This window comes from Tympanuchus pallidicinctus, unplaced genomic scaffold (genome assembly GCF_026119805.1).
Source record: "Tympanuchus pallidicinctus isolate F22 unplaced genomic scaffold, pur_lepc_1.0 scaffold5, whole genome shotgun sequence".
In the NCBI taxonomy this organism is placed as follows: domain Eukaryota; kingdom Metazoa; phylum Chordata; class Aves; order Galliformes; family Phasianidae; genus Tympanuchus; species Tympanuchus pallidicinctus.
In genome coordinates, this window is record NW_026294769.1 from 63,531,440 (window position 1) to 63,547,850 (window position 16,411).

General features: G+C 37.3%; 1 protein-coding gene across 3 annotated transcripts in view; it reads left to right on the top strand.

Annotated features, from left to right (window-relative positions):
* Window positions 1-16,411, top strand: part of MTBP (MDM2 binding protein) — a 29,969-nt gene that overhangs the window by 187 nt on the left and 13,371 nt on the right. For 2 of the 3 annotated variants that reach the window (XR_008211210.1, XM_052703967.1), the window contains exons 2-17: window positions 351-425; window positions 1,150-1,223; window positions 1,314-1,459; window positions 1,918-1,976; window positions 2,790-2,934; window positions 3,147-3,261; window positions 3,819-3,944; window positions 4,468-4,562; window positions 5,531-5,603; window positions 6,799-6,916; window positions 7,553-7,726; window positions 9,302-9,415; window positions 10,006-10,170; window positions 10,694-10,787; window positions 11,651-11,806; window positions 13,299-13,394. Coding sequence is in view for 2 of the 3 variants with exons in the window: in XM_052703967.1 (XP_052559927.1) it covers window positions 351-425; window positions 1,150-1,223; window positions 1,314-1,459; window positions 1,918-1,976; window positions 2,790-2,934; window positions 3,147-3,261; window positions 3,819-3,944; window positions 4,468-4,562; window positions 5,531-5,603; window positions 6,799-6,916; window positions 7,553-7,726; window positions 9,302-9,415; window positions 10,006-10,170; window positions 10,694-10,787; window positions 11,651-11,806; window positions 13,299-13,394 (1,825 nt within the window). In the remaining variant the exon portion in view is untranslated. The remainder of the gene's footprint in view (window positions 1-350; window positions 426-1,149; window positions 1,224-1,313; window positions 1,460-1,917; window positions 1,977-2,789; window positions 2,935-3,146; window positions 3,262-3,818; window positions 3,945-4,467; window positions 4,563-5,530; window positions 5,604-6,798; window positions 6,917-7,552; window positions 7,727-9,301; window positions 9,416-10,005; window positions 10,171-10,693; window positions 10,788-11,650; window positions 11,807-13,298; window positions 13,395-16,411) is intronic. The other variant, XM_052703968.1, reaches the window with a different exon arrangement.

Sequence of the window (16,411 nt, forward strand, 5' to 3'; positions counted from 1 at the left end):
TGTTGCTGCGGGGCGCGGCTCGGCTCGGCTCGGCTCATCCTCCTCGCGACTCTTTGGCTCTTTGCTGCGGGGGTGCGCTGCTGCCTTGTGTTCGGTGTGGTGCCCGCGGGACTTTTTCTTGAGTTGCACATTAGGAGCAATTTCTTCTCAGGAAGAGATGCGCCGGCACAGGCTGCCCCCACTTCGCGAAGTCCCTCCACAAACTTTCTCTTTTTAAACCGTTGCAGACCTGCATTTGACAATTTTGAATTTACTTCATATTAAACCGAACTTAAAGCTGCACTTACAGTGAAGTCTTAACTTTCGAAATTCATCGGATTTAAGAGTAACTTCTTGTTTTGTTTTTCCAGCTGTTGCAAATGTTTATAAGCTCCTGAAAGAAAAATGTAATTCATCTATAAAAACAAATACAGTGACTTTTCCAGGTAAGCAATTTACAGTAATAGAAGGCAAATGATATTGAGGAATTTGCCTAAGAAAAATTAATGATCTAGGTCAAACAAGCAAAAAACTAAAGAAAATTGAGTTTTTGCAGCGTGCTGAAAACTGTAGACAGGAGTGCTTTTGCTGCTTCCATTTCTACACAGAGCTGATTTGACTAGAGCAGCTCCACTGTTAGCAAATGATTGGATATACTGTACTGAGAAAGAGAAGAGTTGTGAAAGTTTTGACAGATTTAAGTCCACCTTTAGAGTAACAAGGAATAGAAAAGGCCTTCTTTCTCATACCAGTGGGCAGCTTGATATTGTCCTGCTGACAATTCTCATTACTCTTGTGATGTTTTCCAATTTTTTTCAGTGGAAGTAATGTTTGTTGGAGTAATTCACTGTGTGAACTGCAATTACTGTTTTTACGGAGTTTATGATTTGGTTCAGGTATGAAACAGCTTCTGCAAATGAATGGCAGTACTGCAGAGAATGGAGAAAAGGACAAAAACTTTATTAGTTTTTATTAATTGAAGGAACATTAATACTTAGACTGTTCGTTTTGCTGCAATATGTTTAGACTTTAAATATGATGCCAAAGGAAAATAGAGCTTAAGTCTCTGACACACTGAATGACTTATGTAGGGTCTTTCAATAGAAAGACCTCATTGTAATAGGAAGAGATTGTAGTGGATTGTTTTAAATATCTATTTTCTCTTTTCAGCATGTTCAGTGGCTGGTATTCCAGGCATAAAGAAATGGTACTTTGCGAGTCACATTATATGTGGCTATTATCAAGTAGGTGATTTTTTTAGAATGTTGAGTTCCCCAAATCTACCTGTCTCTAGTGTAAATTGAAACTGTGATGCTCAGAGTTCTCCTTATTAGTTCTGCAGTTCTGACTGGGAGGAAATAAATTCTGACATGCAGAAAAATGAAGACTGTCTCCAAACAACTATTGAGAAGTGTCTGGGAAACATACAGAACTTTGAGGAAGATGACAGTAACAGTAGGGAGTCACTGTCTATGGCTGAGTATGCATATTATTATCTTTACTGTGGTATAGTGACCTTTCATTTAACAGTAATAACCCAAAGGAATCAAGAAAACTCAATAAGTTATTACCAAAGCTGTAGTTAACTATGAACAATCCCCTCCTACAAGTGGAAGCACTTCTACTTTTGCATTGCCTTAATTGCTTTTTTTTTTTAACGTATGGATGATTTTTGTAGTATAGCAGAGCAGGATCCTAACAGCTGATGGTTACGTGAGAAAGCAGACTGAAATACTATGTCCAGTTTCACTGCAGGTTATTTTGAGTTTACTTCTGCCTCAGTAAAAGGGGAAATAACTATAGCTCATTGCCTAGGCTTTGTGCTTATGTAGAATTTTAAGGACATGAATACTACTCAATGTAATATGTAACTTCTTGCAATTTCTTGTTTCTAATTGATTATATTTAGTTTCCAACCATGTTGCTCTTCATTTTCAGTGTTTATGATGAAGCTGCAGAAAGTCTGCATCAGTTGGCTGACAGACTGCCTGCCCCAGGTAAGCTCTCTTAAAAGAACAGTCTTTGAGTTTGCTAGTTGAATTAACTCGTGTGCAAGTCTTGCAAATGGTTTAAGGAAAAAGGCTATGATTGGTCTTGCAGATCAGCTTAGGAAGTAATTTGCTTTTTCTTATAAAGAAACAGGAGAGATTATAAAGAAGCAGCAGAGATTAAGGTAGTTATATATAGCTGTAGTTTATATAGCTGTTTTTTCCATGTGAAAGAGCACTGAAATAGAAATAGTAGGCAATACAAAACTTAACTTGCAACTATATGAAGTTCTTTTATTAAAGAAAAATTGAAGGTGTTGATGTATCAGGCTTACAGCTGATGGTATTAAGCTGTCTGGTTGTGAGTGTGACAAGAAGCTGTGAGGAACATAGATGAGAGCTGTTGGGTTCAAATTTTACGAAGTGGAGATGCATACAACCTTCTATGTTAGGATAATCTAGTGTAGCAGTGGCTGAGTTGGAGTAGGAAAGAATGAGAAGTAGATGTTGAAAGAAAATCAACGTAGTGCAATTGTACTGGAGACAGGGATAGAGAACTCTGATCTGTACAGCATTCAGGGAGACAGGAGAAATGGGAAACTGGTGAGTGGATGGCAAAATATTTAACTTGAGTTTGTGTTAGTCAAAGAGGAGCAGGGGAAGATGAGCTAAATTGTGTGAGAAGTATTTTAAGTCTTGCTGAAATGTGTAATGTCGATCATTAAGGCCATATCAGCTTGGTTGATGATAATCAGTACTTTTCTGTCTTTAAACAATTTACTGAGTAATGGTACTTGGAGTTATGTATGACTATTTCTACAGGAAGAGCAATGGTGGATATCATACTACAGGCTGTTGAAGGAGATGCACCCAAGTTGAAAGACTGCTTACCTGTGATTGGTGCCCTGAAACACCTGAGAGAATGGCACTCTGCACAAATCACCATTGCAACAAGTGACTCTAAAGGGTATGCTGTTTGTTTTGGGTCCAGCTTCTGACAGCCACCCTACAGCTTGCCATTGCAAGTGGTCTTTGTTGTCTGACAGTTTGACAAAGCTCTTTGCTGCAATGTTCATGAGCCACTTAATTTACAGAGCCTGAGCTAGGATTTAATCACATTTCATGTTAACATGTAACAGTAAATTCACAAAGATTAATTCTTCCTTATTCTTAAAATAGCTGGCAAAAGATTGCAGACTACCTATCGGCAGACTTTGTCTCTTCAGATGATGTCATGGATGTTATCGATTTAAAAGAGCTCTGGAGGGGAAAGATTCACATATGGGAAAGAAAGGTAAAATAGCTTCAGTTATTGTTTTTTTAAGCATCTATGTGTATCGTTTAAAGCATGTGTAGTACACTGCATTTTATGTTTGAAGCCAAATTTGGCTTTTAAAACATAATTCAAAAATATAATGTTTTTTGATATTTGGTTCAGTGTCTTGGTGGTGGTGGGAACTATTTAGTTTTTTAGCTTGATAAAAAGCTGAACAGAATGAAGGCACTTGGATGTGAATTTGAGAAACTGAGTCACTCTCCTCTGAAATATTTGCCCGGGAACTTCTTGTTCAAAATGAGATTGATTTGGGGCAGATACAAATCATTACCGTATGACTATGAAAGTCATCATTGGAAGATTGGAAGAGCACATCTAATGTTTCTGCAGAGACTGAAGGATTGGTGATGGAAGATATCCATTTACTTTTTCAGGATTAATGTTTTTGGGTTTAGTAGTTGGTCACCTAAATCCAGTGTTATCACCTCAACTCATGGGTATGATGGAGAGAAATCACGTAGTAACTGCTTTAAAAGAAAATTCAGTGAGATACATTATTATTGTCTCCTTTTTAGTTTGCATCAGAAGTTAGCTTTCCAGAATTTTGTATGAAGAGCACTTCAGCAAAACCTCTCAGCACCTCACATCTAAATTCTTGCTTTGCTGACCAACGATGTATGAATTCTGATGCTTTGCCAGAGGTAGGTTGTATTCTTGACGTTTCTTTGAGCCAGCAGAATTTGTCAGATTTACCCGCTTGAAAAATTGGTAACTAGGGAATTATAGTCAGAATTGAAAACCAAACACAAAAGTAAGGATTGCGTAAGATTGAAGAATACTTCTCATTTCATGTCTGCACAGAAAACAGGTCCTTAAGATTTCGTGTTTGCTCTGAAGCGTGTGGTACCGAAATTACTTCAAAGTGGAAGTTGAAACTTAGCTCAGTCTCAGTGCTTAATTTATTTTTAAATTCTGTGTTAATTTAACTTTTTGAGGCATGCGATGAGCATTCTAGGAAGTGAGTCTTATTAAACAGTACTAAATACCTTCCTTGTTTTTATTTAATTCTATTTAATATGATATTGTGAACTATTTTTTATTTCTTCTGCTTTCTTCAGGTGTGCCTGTAAGGCAAATGCCTCCAGCAGAGCACTTGAAAAAACTTTACTGAGTGAGATCATGTTATGCATGGTATTATGAATTCTCTGTTTGATCTCTTTTCAGGTTTTTCATTACTATGGTCCTGCTTTAGAGTTTTTACAGATGGTTGACCTCTCTGAACTCCCCCCCTTTTTTATATCAGATCTGGAATTTGAGCTGTATCCTTTAAGGTTCCAAGCTGCTAATGATAATGGTTTATAGCAGAAAAAAAACCAATTGGGAGTTAAGTGTGCATATAGCATCTGAAGAATAACAAGGACTCATTCCACACCAGTATGCTGAAATAATCACACAGTGTATCTTCACAAGATTTTTTCATATGTTGAAATTTAAAATGCATTAACAATAACTAACTAATGTTTACATTCTTGCACATATATTTTGGTTACTTGTGGATATATTTGAGGAAGAATAGAAAAATACTTATTGATTCTCAGACTGGATGGGGCTCTGGGCCACCTGGTCTGAAGGGAGTTGTCCCTGCCTGTAGCAAGGTGGTAGGAGCTAGATGGTCTTAAAGGACCCTTCAACCCAAACCATTCTATGATTCTGTGTGTAAATGTAATAAATATGTGTGGGTTCATTGGCATGCAGTATTTGTTGTTGTGTAAGTGCAGAGTTTAAAAAAAAAACCGAGCCTTCTCATTAATGTATGTAGTGTCCTTCTAAGTTTAGAACATTTTTCCATAAATTATGTTTTACTGTTTAGATGCAGAACCCGTGACAAGGTGTAGCAGAGGAATTCTTTGTTGCATATGCTGCAGAGATTTGAAGGTGTATTCATGTTGATCTGAGTCTGTGATACCAAGACTAGTTCTAAACTACCTAAAGTAGCTTAGGATGTGCGGCTGCCAAGATACAGGCTGCGTAGTTTAGGCCTGCCAAGGTTTTGAATATATGATTATCTGTTGATGGCTGCCTATGTTAAATGTGTCCTTTGTGTATTTCATCATCTAACATTTCTAACTGTACTGCTATGATAAGTTTTCACGTATCTTGCAGTACTGGAGTATCATCTATTAGACTTCCGCAGTGCTTACTTGAAATACAACAGTAGCGTGATATGTAAAATCCAAATGAATGCAGTTCTTTGTGACAAGGAGGTTCCTTAAACTGTTCTGTTCAGGAGCCTGGCAAGAAAGGGTAAAAAACAGATGTCTGCACTGCTTTTAGATCAGATTTCTTCTCTCTCTGGGAAGGTAAGGCTTCCTTTTACATAAGTTTAGCAGGAAAGTGAAGACACACCATATTTTCTTTTTTGTGAACAATATATAATAATAATCTCTGAGTAGGCTCCTTCAAAATTTAATTCTAGGAGAGATGTCTCTTTAAAAAGTACTTGTACAGGATTTGGCAATCTGTAAATCCACTGCATGTTTTTGTCTTTACTTTAGCTGAATTTCATTCTTCTAAAGTATTTTGTTTCTTTGAATCGTATCACAATAGATATTTCCAGATTATCACAATTCAATTACTTTTTAGGAAAAGACAATTCTGTATACAGCTCACGAAATGCATCTAGCTTTTCTGAAGTGTAGGGTATCCCATTTTGCAAGTGTGTATTCTGCATTTCTATTTTGATTTTGAATGAAAAGAGTTCTTGAAACATTTACAAGCCTATTTTTTTTTCCTGGATATTATAGTTCGTACACTTACAGCCACAGTATTAGTTTAAAGATGTTCTTCCTGAATGCTTAAAGCAGTGTAGATTGACTAACAAGTTTTATAATGCATTAAGATTAAAGCTATGCCAGTCAGAACAACTTGTAATGTGAAAATGCTGATAGAGATATAATAACTAAGTTATATTCTTTATTTACTGTGCAGCTGTTCTGTTACCCAGCAGTGTATTTAATCTTCATCTGCTTTACCAAGGTTTTCAGTAGCTTTTTTCTAACCCGCCACTCAGTTCTTCATTATACTCTGTGAAAAAGAAGTTCTTTTTCTAACACTGTACCAGAAATATCTTATTAAATAGTTTCATCTGCTTGTTTGTGAAGGATAATTTGAAGGGAGGAAAAATGCATGCCGTTTTCAAGTTAATGCAGGGTAGTTGATTCCAACTATTTCTTAGAGTCCTGTTCATTCTAGATCTTTCTTTACAGAATTGTTTATAGCAAGATTACTGAAAGACTTGGGAATGCCTATTTGATGTATGAAATAAGAAATTCAGTAGTTAGTTATCTCAACTGGAGAAAAAACTAGCTCAGTTTTTACTGCTTGTGTGTCAAATGACGTTCAGAGTCAATTGATGTGAAGGAAAGAAACATTAAGTAAATGTGCTTGCCTTTTAATTGAAGCACCTTTGAATTGATGCCAAACTGGTAGATCAAAAATGAAATGTAAATTAGGTTTCAGTGATATTTCTTCTATTATATTTGCTTTATTATTTAGGTGGGAGCTTTAGTTTCATTAGCATGCAATGTAAGCAGTGTAGTGATCCCATCTCCTGCCCAGCTGAGTACAAAGAAATGGAAGGAATATATGGCTAGGAAACCTAAGGTCATTACTGGTGAGTAAAACAAAGATGCTACAGGTATATTTTGATATGGGGATGTGTATTCAACATTTGTGCTTTCTTGGGAAGAGAGCATACGGTATTCTACAGATGTTTGTTCTTTCAGTGAACACTTACCATCCTGTCAACCAGCGCAGGCAAAGGTGCCTGATCATTCCATAATTTCATTGTTCCTGATCATTGCACAGGCACTTCTAATCATTACATACGTGATTGGCTGTTTGCTCAACAGTACATTGTTTCATGGTAGAAATTTGTCTTTGGAGAGAGGCTTTCCTTTTAATAAGCTCTGTTAAAGAACAAACTTTAATGGTCACAGTTGCCAGATATATTTTGTAGCCTGCATTACAAAGCTGCCCCAGGCTAAGTTCCATGCAGGTAGTGTGCTAGCTTTAAGCCAACACCGTAGTCTAACTCATCTCTCCTTCTGTAGCTCATTTATTTTGCATGCTCTTCAATGTATTTTTTATTTTTAAAGGATAAATATCAGCTGTAGTTCCTGTGTCTCTTAAAAAGGTGTTAGTGAGATTTCTCACAAAAAAAGAGCAAATGAGAGAATTTTGATTATATCTTATTTTAAACGACATGAACACCCTGAGGGAGCCATCCTATGTCTTGCTATTTTTTAAGTTCCAGAAATTGATCTGAAAGGAGAATCTTGCCGATACTATTTCTTGCTACAAGGCAACGGTTCAGGAGGATGTAAAGCAACCTTGATTCATTCTGCTACCCAAATCAATGGTATGGCCATTCTTGCTGCTGTAAATAGAATACTGAAGACAAATGTAGGAGAAACAGAGTCAAGTAAGCTTTATTTATTTATTAATTTGTGTCATAAGTCAGGCTACTAATGCATTATGTGCTCACTTTATTCATTTTGGTCTGTCTTAAAGGGAAGAAACATTATACACTTTGGTGAATTAGTCTATTCTTTTTTTTAAAGTGATTAAGAAAAAGATCCAGTTTATTCACACAAGCTACTATATTTTGTAAATCAACTTCTTGGAGTTGTAGTCAGTCATTTCTCATAACTTTCAGTAGTTGCAGCAGTGCAAATGGGGAGATCAAAGTAAAGTGCATGCAAATCAAATATACAAAAACTTTTAAGATATATCATTATTGGTCTAAAGGTTGATGTCTAAAATACAATTGGTTATTATTGATAAGCCTATTTCTCTCATTTAAAATAAAAGTCAGGGAGGGAAGCAAGTTGACTGAACACACTCATGAAACTCAATTGGAAGAAGTAAATATTAACACAGAATGGTTAGCATATGAGCTAGGAGGTGATCAGCTGCTTCACCAGATAAAACCACTTATCAGTTATCTTAGAATAGTTGCCCTGTTGTTGCTACAAGATATCTATGTGAATTTGTTTGTTTGCTCTCAATAACCAACAAAGAAACGACCATGGTGACCTGCATCCTTTTATTTCCTTCTTATCTAGGTAAATATGTGTGGGGTATGACTGACTGCTTACCATTTGTCCTAATTAAAATCCCATTACTAGGTGTCAGAAGAAAGTTCTTGACCATGTGTTGGGAGAAAACTTTTCTTCCCTAGTATCAAAGTAATGTTCTGTTTGTGTTCTGTTACTGTGTCCAGTTTTGGGCCCCTCACTGCAAGAAAGACATTGAGGCCCTGGAATGTGTTCAAAGGAGGGCAACAAAGCTGGTGAGGGGTCTGGAACACAGGCCATATGAGGAGAGGCTGAAGGAGCTGGGATTGTTCAGCCTGGAGAAGAGGAGGCTCAGGAGAGACCTCATTGCTCTCTATAACTTCCTGAAGGGAGGTTGTAGTGAGCTGGGGGTTGGCCTCTTCTCTCGTGTCATTAGTGATAGGACCAGGGGGAATGGCTTCAAGCTACGGCAGGGGAGATTCAGGCTGGACATGAGGAAGTATTACTTCTCAGAAAGGGTGGTCAGGCACTGGAATGGGCTGCCCAGGGAGGTGGTGGAGTCACCAAGCCTGGGGGTGTTCAAGGAAAGGCTGGATGTTGTGTTGAGGGACATGGTTTAGTGGGAGCTATTGGGAATAGGTGAACGGTTGGACTGGATGATCTTTTACGTCTTTTCCAACCTTGGTGATTCTATGATTCTTTAAATGGCAGTCATACTAACTGCATTATCATTATTTTGGTTTTGTATAGAAAGGCAGAACTAATGGCCAGTCACCTATTCCAGGTTATCCCCTTAATGTCTTAAATGAATTTCTTGCTTTTTCTTCACTCAGATTTGGTAGTCTAGTTGTTTCCCTTCAACTTGAAATTTGTACATCTTGTGTGTTTGTGTTGTCCTTCTATCCCTTTTTGAGAAGTAATGACCCAGTGTCTCCCAAGAAGAAAGATTGTTGTTAACGGGCTTCTGCTTATCTGTGTAGGCTTTCCTACTGATGACTTTATTGAGTCTCTGCCGCGGTTCTGTGGAAAGCAAATTGTACAGAGAGAAAAGAAACTGTCACATCTCCAGGCATCTGCTCTAAAGGAGTATCTCAGTAAGTAATGGAGAAAGCACTTGAAGTTCTCAAACTAGTATCTAAGAAGTTTTTTCTTTCGAACTGAATGTGACCTCACCTTAGCTCCTTAGTTTTGTAAGGTGAGCTTGCAGCTGGCCAGTTTGTGAAGAAAAAAAATGAAGTTGTAAAGAAACTTTCCTTGATGTATCTATAATTATGTGTCAGATAATTACTTAGATGTTGGGGAAAAGAGAATGCTGAACTTCCAATACTTGGAAATTTTGAGCATATTTACCACAGAAGAATTCTGAAACTAGCATTTTCTGTGCTTTGTTTTGTTGTTTTTCTTGCTTTTTTTTTTTCCCCTAGCAGAATTTACTGCTTGTTAACATAATACCAGCTTAGGGAAAACAGGACTTATACTCCTACAATGGCAGTACAAATGGCAGTGATGGCTGTGAGTGTCCTGTGGGAGGACTGGAGCTTTTCCTCTATAAGACTGGCAAGTCCAGATCTCTGAGGCATTCAGATTTCGACATACTCAGAAATACACATTTACCAAAATTACAGTATTTCTTAGTTCTTAGTTCTTTATTTCTTTTCTTTACTTTTTTTTTTTTTTTTAACAGAGAGAAAGAAAGTGACTGAGCAGCCTCCAGTTATTTCCACTGATGAGCTCAAAAGCTTGTTAGAACTTACAAGAGAATGCTTTTTGGACCTGTGGAACACTAATGTTCCTGAACCTGTTCCACGGAAGACTGCCCATAAAACTAGTTCACATACAGTGGCTTCTGGTAAGTATCTTTATTTAGAAAGATCTCTGTTGATGTGTTTCCACAACCTCAGTGGGCAACATGTTCCAGTGTCTCACCACCTTCACAATAAAGAATTTCTTCCTGATATCTAGGCTAAATCTACCCTCTTCCAGTTTAAAACCATTTCCTCTCATCCTGTCACTACCTACCCTTATAACCCTTATAAAAAGTCCCTCCCCATCTTTCCTGTAGGCCCCCTTCAGGTACTTGAAGACCACTGAAAGGTTATTGGTTGTTCTGTGTCCAGTTTTGTTGAGTTAGGTCCCATAAAGTTCGCGTGTAGTCCTGTAAAGTTTATGTGCATATATGTAGGGTTGTAGTTGACAAAAGGCTGCTGGACAGAAAAAACAATCTTGAGGTCTTGAGATAAAATATTTCTGTGGCTGCTTGTATAAATTCCCTTGCATTTGGAGACAAATTACATCCTTCTTCTTATTAATAAGCTGTAATTGTTTTGCTTTCTTAGTGTTTTTTTTGTTGTTTGTTTGTTTGTTTGTTTCAGAATCAGATTTAATGGAGCCAAAACCATTGGAATGGCCAGAAAGACATGTTCTTCAGAATTTGGAAAACTTTGAAAAAATCAAACAAAAAATGAGGTAATGGTTAAATATTGAACAGTTTTCTTTGTAGTGGACATTAAACATCAGTCTAGAGGAACTGTATACATTCATGGCTGTTTTGTGAACTGTTCTCAAATACATTGATCATTTTTTAGAGAAAGCTTTGTTTAGGACCAAAACTAAGTTTTTGTTACACTGTCAATTTCCAAGGTTGTTTTGAGATTATTTCTTAGTATTTAGAATAGTATTTATTTATTTTTTTTTACTATTTTTATTAACAAAACATGACTAGAAGGCAGGGCAAAGTAATATAGTTCTGAAGTTAAAGTACCAGTGTGCTTACAGACTTCAGCAATACCAGAAAAGCATTCAAAATATTATTTTTTTTCCCCCCACCATACCCATACTTGGAATTCAGCATTAGATATCTGCTTTCTCTTAATTTATTATTGTTGTTATTAAGCTTTGCCTTTTGTTTCTCAAATACATACATGTAGTTCTTCCTTCTAACTAGCTCATCTTACACTTACCCTGAATTAGTGTAAAACATGTTGCTTAGCAGTAGAAAAGAGAAAATTTTGCTAAATTTGATTGAGGACATAAAAAACGAAGTGGAGAGTTGTATGCAATAGTGTCTTTATGATTCCTGTGCTGCATATTGTATGTCTCTTTTTTAATGGGAATTAAATTTTGATCTTTGAGGACGAGAAATGGAAAAAAGAGCTGAATAATATACTTCTCGTGTTGTTCTTCCTAATTGAGTTACAAAAACTGTGTTTAATTACTCCAGGCTTGCAATGGTTTTGGTTGTTTTTGTTGTTTTGTTTTTTACCAGAACAAAGTAACTTCACAACTAATATTTTCTTAGATGAGGGTTTATTATTATTATTTTCCTCTAGAGCTTCTATGCTTGCACATTCATCTGAACAGCTGCTTGGACATAAAGATAGCCAGCGAGAGTCACTGACATCACTTGATGCAAAGGAGTTACTAAAATACTTCACACCAGAAGGGCTGCCAGTTGGTGATCTTCAGCCACTGCATATTCCCAAACGGTATGGTACCAAACATATTAAAGTCACTGCAGCCCATACTCAGAATTGATGACAGGAATGTGAGTAAAAATCAGGTGATAGAATCAGGGTTTGAGTTTGGAACTTGTGTGTCCTTGCATCACATGCCTACCAGTGTGATCAACAGTTATGGCTGGCCTTGCTGTTTATTTCTTGGAGTCTGAAATGGCCAAGATGATGATGTTTCTAGCATTCCATTTAAATAATGGAATGAGTGCCTGATATGCATAAGTGTGCCACTAGACTTTGACATAGCTGTCCTGCAAACTACTGCCACTATACATTCCTATTTCCCAAACTAATATTTCTAGTATAGCAGGAGTTACTCTGATAGAACTTCAGTTTTATGAGTGTGATTTCTTCCATTCAGTGAGAAGGGAATTACGTAGGAAGAATACTCATTAAAATGTAAAAAGGACAGTAGCTGAATCTATTTATTTGTGTCTCTTGACGTGCTGACCCAGCATTCCTATCTTTATTCTTAACTGGTAAAGTGCTCTTTGAAGAAAGCTTGCCTACTTTGACTACTTAGCAAGAATTTATTCTTAGTGCGACTGCTGTTAAGTTATTAGTGCAGTAACTACTTCCATGTCAGCAGCAAGAAATGTAAGGAGTTAATGGAGTACTTTTCAGAGTTTAACAATCTGCTAGACTAAGGCCAGCCTATCCAAGGACTACTAGATAGAAATATCTTTGCAGTTACTGCTGTTATATTTGTAGACCTTTTTAATAACAGGGATAAGAGTACTTATAATGGAATCATTGGATACTGCCCTTGATACATTTTTGAACTTCATTATGTGTAATAAATTAAAAGGACTTGTGAGAGGGAAGGTTACAACCTACTCCAGGGAATCTTCTTTAGCAAGAGGGTTGGACTGATATCTCCAGAGGTCCCTTCCAACTCTTCAGACCCTGTAAATTTAGAAAACATCTGTAAAATACTTAATGGAGTTTTGAAACTGTTCTGAGCAGATAACTCAAGCAAGTTGGAAGATAGAGTGAAAACTGAATGTCCTCCAGAGCTCTCAGCTAACGAGTGCCAATGGTTTAGGATTTTGGCTGTATTATAAAATATTTTCATTACATATGTGGGAAAGGAGTTAATAGTTCTTTCCAGTACAGAGTTGTGTTCTACATTCCTACTACTCAGGTGCCCTGTTGTGAAATGTGATAATTGCCTGGATTCATTAACCTCTAAAATGGTAAAAACATCTACAAGATTGTGTACTAGTAATAGCTTAGTAGACAGTAATTGAGCTTAAATTCTTAGTTCAGTGAAGACTTAAATTTCCTACTGATGCTGTGTATCACAGGCTTAATGAACTACAGGATGTGCTGTTTTAGTCTTCCACTGTCAAGGCATTTATTTAGACTTCTGGAAGTATAATTTATCCTAGCTGCTTCTAAAATTGGTACTATGCTCCTTTTTAAAATAGATGTTATATGTGCACATATACTTTTTTCCTTCTAGTGAAAATGCATTCTTTTTGACACCTGAGCTTACTCCTCGGAAGCTAAGAGGTCTGCCTTTTGAAAAAGCAGCTGGATGCCATTATCATGGAATCGAGTAAGTGTTCTCACTTCTTTCCTCCAACTATTTTCAGCTTCCAGGCAAGATGTAAGTAGAAACATTTCAAGCACCATGAACATAATTATGGAAAGCTTTGTATACTTTCCCTTCGGTGGGATAACTTTGCAAGTGTCACCTCTAGCTTTCTTATCTTTATTTTATTCCTTAGTTTAATTCAACGCAATTCAACACACTTACTTTGATGGTAATTTAGCAAAGTAGAGGTTGTTTCTTTTCTTCTGTGTTCTACTGCTGTTTATTATTAGTGTTTCTGAGAACTTGAATTCAGAATTGGAACTGGCAAGGGCAAGAGTGCTCATTAATGCTTGTCAAGTCACTCAAATAGCACAGAGAAAGCTTTGTAAGTTGCTTCTACTTCCATGTTCAATTATAGGCACTTTCAGACTAACAGTCATAAGGTGTATGAGATTTACTGTAAAGCCACCTGTATATGCAAGCAACCTGAACACAGCAGCAGTGTGCAAGTGTCACTTGTAAAAATCTGCAGAAGTATTAATATGGTCATGACTGCACCAAGCCCCAGACAGCCACACTTTGTTATTGACCAAGGCTTCAGATGGATGTGCTTCATATGATGTAGCTGTTTAAAATTTTTTTAGAAAACTGTGCATACCCTCATTGATGAGAAGAGAAAAATGACACACATAAGCACTAAAGTAGATGGTTCAACGTAACTCCTCTTTGTGGACAAACTTTGTTTTAACACAACGTACTGTATATATGCAGAAATGCAGTGGGTACCAAGTGGATACCAAGGTTGGTCTCCATGTAAATTTCTGCCTCCTTCTAAAACTCCTAGTTAAAATCATTACCATATGACTAATTATGCTGCTGTTAGTTTTTTCCTATCTACTTTCCTATCAACGCACAATTTAGTTAAGTCTACACTGAATATTTGTTATATTTTTCTGAGTGGTAACTTATGAGCCTGTTAGCTTTCTTAGATTAGCAAAAGGCATAGAGAGGCAGTTAGGTAGGCAGGAGAAATGAATCCTCTCAGGTGTAGGAGGAAAGTATTTGGCCATTGTCTTTGGAACACTTGCTGACTTGCTTGACCTGAGCATGGAGTGTGTGAGGATTCAAATTAGGCACAGCTTGTACTACCTCATGTCATAGGAAAAATGATGAGTAGAGACCACAGGGGGAGGAGGGAGGGTGGAATGTGCTGGGAATAAGAGGGAAGCAGTAGAGTAAGGTGGTGGAAACTAGCATGAAAGGGAAGAATATGGAGCTGTTCTGCTGTACAAGCAGAACAGATCCTTCCAGGAGTACCAGAGGGAGCATATGATCATAGAATCATAGAATGTCCTACATCGAAAAGGACCACAATGACCATCTAGTTTCAACCCCCCTGCTATGTGCAGGTCACCAACCACCAGACCAGGCTGCCCAGAGCCACATCCAGCCTGGCCTTGAATGCCTCCAGGGATGGGGCATCCACAGCCTCCTTGGGCAACCTGTTCCAGTGCCTCACCACCCTCTGTGTGAAAAACTTCCTCCTAGTATCTAACCTAAACCTCCCCTTAGTTTAAGACCATTCTCCCTTGTCCTATCACTATTCATTCTTATAAACAGCCATTATGGTCTTTTGGAGCAGTTATGTTTTGTAATGTGCAGTTGTGATTTGTTTCCACCTGCATAGCTGCTGTATTTTCATTTGGAAGTAGAGTTTTGTCAACCAAACCAGGAGAAGCGGTTATAATTAGATCAAATTTCTAATGTAGTGAACCTGTGCCAGCTCTTGGATCCTGTGTTGCAAAGAGAAAGTAATTGCAGGTAAAGAAGAGCAAGTTAAATGGTAATTTAACTTCTAAAGATAAAAATGTTTTTAGCTTTGTAGGGGATTTGATTACTCGGGGGACTTGGAATATGAATAAGGAAAATTAAATACCTTGAAATTTGTGAGTTAAGAGAACTTATTCTTATCAGATAATGAATTTATTTCTAGTGGAAAGTCTTAATCAGCTGTAGAAATGGATTCAATGCTCTGTAGAAAAGTGAATTTCTCCCTGAATATGAAAGCACTCTGAAAAAAGAAGAGGAATCAGATATAACCATTCATTGTAACCCTGTGTGAGGAGATAAAAGTAAAGAATTGTCCACAGTTTCTGAGAATTGGAAACATTACTACCTGCTTTGGAGAGTGGGCTGAGACAACTCAGAATGGGAGTTAAGCCTCTTGTTCCTCCTAATCATGAAGAAAGTGAAGGGCTGGGGCAGCTCGTGCTCATGCAGTGATGTTTCTGCATGTTAGCGTTTCAAAAGATAGGAATCTCTCATATACTGGTGCTTATCTTGCTAAATGGTATGTTTTCAAATTGTGCAATTAGGAAAGATCTGTGCTATACAGCCCTTAAAACGCTCCCCATGCACTGTCTTCCTCATTCATGCAGTTTTACAGCTGCATGGTTTCTGGCAGAACCTGACTAAAATTATGTCAGTATCATTGCATTTTGGGATTCCTGGAGTATGATACTGGAGTGCATCATTTTATATGTAATATCCCATTATTATCTGGGTGTCAAAGTTTCAGTGGATGCTTGCAAGGTCTGAGGTCTGGAAGATACTGCATCTGTTAGGGTGTGACGGATTCTTCATGTATTTGGTTTTAGAGCTTTCCTTTTTGCTGCTTTACTGGAGTGTCACTATACATTAATAGAGGTAGCATCTGTGAGGTACAGGCTGACAATCCAAATATAACACAGCGCCGACTATAAGGAGAAAAAATCCATTGTCAGCATCACAATTCATTACTTACTTCAATTACTTCAAGGAAAAACATCCTGCTAATGTCCACAGAAATCTTATTTGCTAGAGCATAAGGTAAAGACATACAAATAATTAGATAATAATGCTTATGTATTGGAGTTAGTCTTAAATATAGGGTATTGGCTTACACATAATGTAAATAAATCTATCAGGTGTGTATTAATTTGTGGGGCCATTTTAAGGTATCTTTAAGAACAGTATATTAGTCCAAACAAAAAAAGTGC